At 40.8% G+C, this 8688-nt stretch overlaps 1 protein-coding gene and 1 pseudogene across 2 annotated transcripts; one reads left to right on the forward strand and one right to left on the reverse strand.

Moving 5' to 3' along the window:
• Positions 1-278: 278 nt before the first annotated feature.
• Positions 279-3212, reverse strand: chmp3 (charged multivesicular body protein 3). The gene is made up of 6 exons (XM_079286227.1): positions 3058-3212; positions 2475-2535; positions 1895-2074; positions 1665-1786; positions 1399-1513; positions 279-1262 (listed from the first exon to the last, which is right to left on the reverse strand). Exons 1-6 carry the CDS (start codon positions 3100-3102, stop codon positions 1123-1125), a joined length of 663 nt encoding a protein of 220 aa, XP_079142353.1. The 5' UTR covers positions 3103-3212; the 3' UTR covers positions 279-1122.
• Positions 3213-5221: 2009 nt separating this feature from the next.
• Positions 5222-7260, forward strand: LOC306789907 (tripartite motif-containing protein 16-like; annotated as a pseudogene). Its single transcript has one exon. The product of its transcript is annotated as a tripartite motif-containing protein 16-like (transcript).
• The last annotated feature ends 1428 nt before the right edge of the window (positions 7261-8688 follow it).

Here is an 8688-nt window from a genome sequence, read left to right on the forward strand (position 1 = left end):
ATTTGACACAGTTTCATACTTCCAGCAGTTGGTTATTGCTAGACTATCGCTGAACAGCGAGCAGTTCTCGTTGCGGGACAGGTTTTTGTGTCAACAGATTTAGATTTTCCGTGCAGTTCAGTTTCTCACCAGTTGAGTGGACTGTTGCAAGCCAGCAGGTTCAGATTTCCCCAAAAGCTTCCGATTAGATTCAGCCCAAACATTTAGTGTATATTTTGACATTGAAGCGCTAAACGTACGGTAAGTAATTGCTAAAAGCAGAAACGTGTGTAATACAGTTTGCTTATTGGCAACCTTGGATCTTAAAAGTTTATTTCCGTATTTTTTCCCAATTCACATAGAAAAATGATACACACAATATTTCCACAATACATAGGTCCTGCACTAACCAACCCTTCAACTTCCTCTGCATCGTCCTGCTGAGAAGGAACTCAATTGTGACACAAAGTCAAACATTTACCGAGCTAAATGTTAATGCAAAGAAAATCGATTCGGGTGGTATGCGTGCATTTTTCTGATGATTTTACTTAACATGTATGACCACATATAGAATAGATACATCATGACTGCACAGACTATCAAAGGAGAAATCCACCCACCATCTCTAGTGACTCAGATCATGTAGGCTAGTTACCAGTAAACAGAACAGCTGTTGCTTACAAAATGTATCCGAAACAGATCAGAACAACTGCCGAGTAGTGATCAAGGGTGTGATTTAAGTGCAGGGTGGTTATTTAATCGCTTGTTTGGATCATAAATACGTCCATCACCTTTCCATAACTTAGGACAGAAGATATGATGAACCACTATAGGCACAGCAGGCTTTTCATACTTACATTATATACACTTTCAAAAACCTTCTGTTTGACTTTGGATAATAAAGACTTACCTAGGGTTACCCCTGATAATAAAAAGACAAAAAGCAAAAACACATTGTTCTACAAAAAAACGTTTTGAAGACATTAACTGTCATAGCACAAAGTTAACCCCAAATGATTATGTGAAATAATAAGTATGACATGAAGCTTGGAGGATGCTTGGCACTGTAAACCCAGCACCAGAATTGTCTCTGTCCTTATCGGAGTGAGTAAACCGACTTTGACAGAACCGTGGCAGTTCACCTTAGCTCCTCAGAGCTGCCAATCTTGACTGCATTGCTTCAATGTCCTCTTCTGACTCATCCTCTGAAGCTGCAGCAGCTGCAGCAGGCTGTAATTCAGGCAGGGCGTCTGTGACTTTGCTTGGCGCTTTGCCAAGGGCTCCTAACAAAGGAAACAAACGGAGCATTCAGTATTATTCAGACCTAAATCCTTAGAAGATCTAGACGACACCAAAACCTTTAATGAAACAGGAATGTAACGATGTATTGTGAGGATTTAGTTGAACAAATGTCTTCACCTGCTGTGATCTCAAAGAGGATCTTGTCAACTTCCTCCTCTGCTGCTTCCTCCATCTCCTCTCCATCTTCCATGCTCTCAAATGTGTCTTCCAGCATTTCCTCAATGATGCCAGCCTGAAAGATGAATATGTACACACAATGCCATGGCTTAGCAACTTTTTCTTCTCAAGAAGTAATGGCAGATGGTGGTCTGATTAAGCCACAGCGTTTCATTCACTTGATTATAAGTAAATTGTATCTATTCGTGTCGGACACTGCTGCTGACCTTCATCATCTCCTTTGATAGTTCCCTCATGGTGGCCTGGATCTCTGGGATTTTGACTAGGTTCTGCATCGCTTTCATCACCTCTGTGCTCTTCTGCAGGGACCCCGCTACACGCACTAGAGCTACAAATATACAAAATACATTCCCTTCACTGACAGTGCAGAGGATCTCTGATGAAACTTTAAATATTCCCCTGTCCAATCACTCAAATTATGTACTCCCAAACTCACCAAGCTGATTCTTCATGCTGAGTTGCACAGAGTTCATTTGGGCTTTGGAAGCGTAAAGTTTGGTGACAGCTCGTTTGGACTGAATCATCTCCTTTGCGAGAACCACACACACATCCCTCTGGCCCCTTTTGGCAGCATCTTTGATGGATCTTTTAACTTTTTCTTCTTCCCTTTGAATATCTGAAAGAAAAGGGCATGCCATTATGTACACCACAAAAACTAATAACATATAATTCGGTCATTGCATGAAGTGGATAATGAAATTATGCAACAACACACATTTACCATCTTAAGGAGTGACTGCCTCATGTTTAAAGTCATCTTTACTATTCTATTTGACATTGAGATAGTCAGTTGTTGTCAGTTCAAATCGATGTGTTTTAAGATGTTTTAACGCAAATTGCCCGTATTTTGCGTCAAAACAAATAATGTGATTATCTCTTCTTTATTTATTTTCAGATAGTTAAAATTACAGACTTATCATGGAACGACATGAATGTAAAAGTAAACAGACATTTTACAATGAAAATATCCTTTTATAAAAAGTACAGTTCAGTGTCACATGTTGACTGCATCTTACCTCGAATTTGTCTGTCAATCACTCTCGATTCCTTCCTGATTTTTTGAGACCACTCATTCACCTGAAAGTATACATTGTTGTTACAAACTGCGTTAATATTGCCAGTTGAAGTACGTTTGTATATTACCCTCTTCAACATGGCGTTCAGTGTAATATTAGACTAAAGCAATGTACAAGTTCAACCAGCTAGCGTTACATTGTAACAGATCAAAGCTACGCTAAAGCAAAACACAATCAGGACTTGTTTACATTCACGCAGACGAGTGTTAGCGTGTATGCTAACTAGCTAACGTTAGCTCTTGCTACACAAATCAAAATAAGATTGGCTAATCGTTTACTGAGCCATACAAACAAGTGTATAACGTTAAATACTGTACACATACTGCAGGGTAACACTGGGTACTATTTCATGGACTGTTAGTTATTTTAAAACGAGACTAACATCAGTTAGCAAGAAGTAGCAACAGATTGGACGAAGTATGGGGCGTTAAACTCACAGCTAACGTTAGCAAGGTTAGCAAAAGGCGCTGTCGTTGTCTTACTACGGACACAACACTCAAAGTCTTCAACAGGAACTACTCACCAGCTCTTTTGGTGATTTGTCTGGTGATTTTCCGAACAGCCCCATTTTGACAATTGAGTTAAATGCCAAGCTAACCCACTTGACTGACACTAGCTAGCTAGCTCAGCTTGTTGAACCAGCACTTCCTGTTCTCGGGCTCAGTACGAACATGAGGGAACGTTCAGTCTGCCTGGTCCTCATCAAGGAAACAAGGACAAGTGTTCTAGTGAGGATAACATCGAAGCAGACACACAACCAATACAATTATGTGTTCATGGTAAATCTATTTTAAATATATACAATTATTTTAAATAAAATATATTTACAGTGCATTCAATGATTCGTCAAAACCTAAAGTAAGAGTAGTACAAATTAAAATATCTGTAATTACATTCTGACTCAGACACCTTAATTCCAGATATCTCAATTCAATTCTGAATAACCATAAATAAAATGATATATTCTGATCCTCAATAGCTTTCACAAAGAGGTCAATAATTCTTCCCAGGGCCCACACTGATTCAAAGTTACTTTTAATTCAGCATATTTAAAGATAATTTCATCTGAAGATATCTGAAAGTGAAAGGTATTAATCAAAACAAAAGTCAACATTTCTTTAACTTGAGTTTACTAGTCGCAATTCCTTTCAGGGAATACTGCTGTTAACAAGAACCTTATTTGTTTAAAGTGTTTGCAAACCTAATGTTATTGCCCTTTTGTTCATGGCAGTGCTTTTAAAATAAAAGTGCGCAATACACTACTTTTGAATTCATTATTGAACTTTGCCATAACAATGCGATTAATCGCAAAAAATCCATGCGATTAATCGCAATTAAAAATTGTAATCGTTGCCCAGCACTAATATATATATATATATATATACACACTTTTTACTTTTGATAAATGAGTTGATACAAATTATTTATTGGTTAAAATGCTGATGTTTCTCAATATAAATTAATAAATCATCATGTCTGCACTTAGAAATGTTAGTAGTCTTTAATAAACCGTCTTGAGTTTCTCAATTTCACATCAGCCATCAATAAAAACCTGCCAACCCAGCCAAAACCTTGGCTGGGTTCCTCTCTGCGCCTCTCCTTTCTGACTCCTGCCTTGTTTTGATTGTTTGTTTAGTTCAGTTACTGGTTCATTAAATAAATGTCTATTTGTTACTTTTAACTTGTCGTGTCTCCCTCATGTTATGACTTTTTGAGCCGGGTCGTGACAATTTATTAATAAAGAATTATGTAACACATTATATGAAGGTCGTGTCTATAATGCTTAATAAGCACAATCTGAACACATTATAATGTACAAAGCTTCATAACAAGGCATCCTATAGGATCATTTCATCACATGTATCACCTGCATCAACTGGACACCTGTGAGACCAAATGTGAAGAAACTAGAACGTCTTCAAGATGTATTTCTGGACCGATCAGTCTAAAAAAAGAAAGAATGATGATAATAATAAATAAAATAAAATACAATCAACACAAGAATTACAAAAAAAAAAAAAATTAATGAATGAAATAATATTCAACCCGGTTGACCCGGCCTGGCTGATCCTACTGACCTGTTCTGGAGCTCCCTGACGGTGCCCTGGTCGTAGTTTGCTGCCAGTGGTCGGGGCAATACTGCCCCTGACTTTGTTTTTGTTGTTATTTTGAATGTACTTTGTTACACGCACGCACGCACACGCGCGCCCACACACACACACACACACACACACACACACACACACACACACACAATATGATGTTTGCTGGCTTGTATCTCACTGTTCTTGTCGTCCTCTTGTTGTTATGTTTATGTATTGTCTCTTGTCTTGTAATAGAAAAGGAGAAATGTTTTCATAAGTGCAGCAGGTTTTAACCGAGGCTCTGTTTGTAAATGAGGAAGCAAAGTTCACATTCACAGCGCTGCTCCTCTTCGTGGAATGAAGCACAGCTTGATAACCCCTCCTTCTTCCTCCTGCTCTCAAACACAGCCCTCTGCCCACATATTTCCTTGTTCCCTCCCCTTCAGATCTACAGTTTTAAAGATGGGTGTAACCAACATGGTGGTGAAGCGACAGAGCTGACAGGCTCCATTCACTGAACAAACACATGTTGTTCAGATCAGAAGTCAAAGCAGAGTCGCTTCTAGTGAAGCGAAACTCAGACAGTCGTCACTGAGAGGTGAAATGGCGCAGAAAGGAGTTCAGCTGGATCGGGAAGCCTTCTCTTGTTCCATCTGTCTGGATCTACTGAAGGATCCGGTGACTACTCCCTGTGGACACAGCTACTGCATGAACTGTATTAAAACACACTGGGATGAAGAGGATGTGAAGAAACTCCACAGCTGCCCTCAGTGTAGGCAGACCTTCACACCGAGGCCTCTCCTGCTGAAAAGCACCATGTTAGCAGTTTTAGTGGAGGAGCTGAAGAAGACTGGACTCCAAGCTGCTCCTGCTGATCACTGCTATGCTGGACCTGAAGATGTGTCCTGTGATGTCTGCACTGGGAGGAAACGGAAACCCCTCAAGTCCTGTCTGCAGTGTGTGATCTCTTTCTGTGAGAAACACCTCCAGCATCATTCTGAATCCCCTGCCTATGAGAAACACAAGCTGGTGCTCTCGTCACGATGAGGTGATGAAGGTGTTCTGCCGTACTGATCAGCAGTGTATTTGTTATCTCTGCTTAATGGATGAACACAAAGGCCACGACACAGTCACAGCTGCAGCAGAAAGGACTGAGAGGCAGAGAGAGCTGGAGGTGAGTCGACTAAACATCCAGCAGAGAATCCAGGACAGAGAGAAAGACGTGAAGCTGCTTCAGCAGGAGGTGGAGGCCGTCAATCGCTCTGCAGACGAAGCGGTGAAGGACAGCGAGAAGATCTTCACCGAGCTGATCCGCCTCATGGAGAAAAGAAGCTCCGATGTGAAGCAGCAGGTCAGATCCCAGCAGAAAAGTGAAGTGAGTCGAGGCAAAGAGCTTCAGGAGAAGCTGGAGCAGGAGATCTCTGAGCTGAAGAGGAGAGACGCTGAGCTGGAGCTGCTCTCACACACAGAGGATCACAACCAGTTTCTACACAACTACCCCTCACTGCCACCACTCAGAGAAGCTACAGACTCGTCCGCCATCGATATCCGTCCTCTGAGCTACTTTGAGGACGTGACGGCGGCTGTGTCAGAAGTCAGAGATAAACTACAGGACGTTCTGCGAGAGAAGAGGACAAACGTCTCACTGGCAGTGACTGAAGTGAACGTTTTACTGTCTCCATCACAAGCAGAGCCCAAGACCAGAGCTGAGTTCTTAAGATATTCAAGTGAAATCACACTGGATCCAAACACAGCAAACACACAGCTGTTATTATCTGAGGGGAACAGAAAAGCAACATTAATGAGAGAACAACAGTCTTATTCTCGTCACCCAGACAGATTCACTTCATGTCGTCAGGTCCTGAGTAGAGAGAGTCTGACTGGACGTTGTTACTGGGAGGTGGAGTGGAGAGGAGGAGGAGTTGATGTAGCAGTCGCATACAAGAATATCAGCAGAACAGGGAGCTGGAATGAATGTAGATTTGGAACAAATGACAAATCTTGGGAGTTACGTTGTAACAAAAACAGTTTTACATTTTTGTACAACAATATCCAAACTCCCGTCCCAGGTCCTCAGTCCTCCAGAGTAGGAGTGTACCTGGATCACAGAGCAGGTATTCTGTCTTTCTACAGCGTCTCTGAAACCATGACTCTCCTCCACAGAGTCCAGACCACATTCACTCAGCCTCTCTATGCTGGACTTTGGGTTTGGTGGACTGGAGACACTGCTGAGTTATGTAAACTAAAATAGCCAGAAGTGATTCATGGAACAGCAAATTCATTTCTGTTAAACTCATTTTGTGTCCATTTTAGCTGAGACCTGATTTTGTTCAGCTGTCAATCAAACATTGAGGGCGGTACTTTGACATCTTGTCATTATTGTTGTGTACATGTTTCTTTAGGTGGAGCTCCTTCCTGTGTCTGTTAAACCATGGAGGCTATCACTGCTCATGATGATCTTTGTTGACCTGAACTGACATTTTCTCTGCAGGAAAATGTAAACTTCTCTGAGGTCTAAATGTTTGTTGAAAATGTGTATTGATGTATTTGTTTGTTGTTGTTTCTCTTCCACTGCATGCGTCTTAAAGAGAGAAATCACCAGAGCTTCTTTTATCCAAGATATTTAGTTCTCACCACTTTCTGTAAAGATATCTTTCATGAAATTTACATTCATTTTTTTAAAGACTAAATGTTGCTGTTGTCTGAATTGATGTATCATACTGCTGGATGTGAACAAATTGAAGGTTTACAGCAGGGGTCTCAAACTAATTTTCACTCCGGGCCACATCAGCATCATGGTCGCCCACAAAGGGCCGGTTGTAAATGTAACTACTCACAACATATTGTTAAATAACTCTCTGCATTCACAGTTTAAATTAGTCTTCAATGTACTCACAATACATTTCCATGTCAAATATCTAAAAAAGCCAAATGACTAAAGTTAGTTCTTCCCTGTCAGTTGTTTTCTGACACTTTTTATCTTTAAAAAAATAAAAGCCAATGAGTCACTGGTGGAAATGTACTCACTTACTGTACAAATGGGCAATTTTGAGATTGTGGTATATTTACTTTAAGTAGTTTTCTTTATGCTATTTTCTACTTCTACACCACTACATTTCAGAGGGAGATATTGTGGCTTTCTTTTAACTCCACTGCACTTATCTAACATTGTTACCAGCTCCTTTGCAGATAGGATTTTTCATTCAAACCTCTGTTCAATTTTTCAGACATAATAGGTTGTTATAGATACAACTATACCCAACAGCATATAAAGTAGTAATTATTATCTCCACCTTTACTTCCATTCAAATGGAAAGAAAAGGATATAAGTACTTCTTACACCACTGCAAAATATACAAGGAAAATAATGGAATTAAATATTCATGCGTTTAAGAATCCACAGAGAAACCCCTGTTAAAGAGATATTCAGTGATGCAGTGCACCAACCAAGGATGATGATGGTTTATTTGGCTTATTCTTTCCATTCATCAGTTACTACATATTGTACATTATAGGCCTGACCACACCTGTGTCACCGGTATGGTGGTTTCTCTGTCCGAAGCCTTTCAGACAGACAACTTCCAGCTATATGTAACGCTACTTCTCACAGCTATAACCGTAATGTGCAACCATCGCTCCTACAGCACGCGACATTTAGACCGAGACGCTCTACTTGACAGTTTAAATTGAGGGCAAACATCGCTGTAATGCCCCTGCTGCCCCTACCGCTCGTGACGTGTTCCACTGTCCCCCTTTCCAGGGAGTTCTAGATTTTTCTGTTATCGATTGCTTTGTCCACCAATCACACGAGGGTCAGGGTCTGACGCAGCCAATCACAGCCGTGTGGGGGCGGGTTCGAGAGAATCCGAGAGTCTGAGTTTTAGAGCCGCTGGGTGATGAGAGAGAATCCGGTCTGGACATCACCGCTCCCTGGGATTACTCTCAATGAGTTCGCTATAAACAGCTCGACTTACATAACAGCTAGTAATTCAGTTAGTACTCCCTTCAGATAGCTTCCTCGTAGTTTTTCAGCGCACAGGACGCGCTTGATTACAAGTCGTTTAGGAATA

The sequence above is a fragment of the Melanostigma gelatinosum genome, assembly GCF_949748355.1.
Source record: "Melanostigma gelatinosum genome assembly, chromosome: 16".
NCBI classification, from domain to species: Eukaryota; Metazoa; Chordata; class Actinopteri; order Perciformes; family Zoarcidae; genus Melanostigma; species Melanostigma gelatinosum.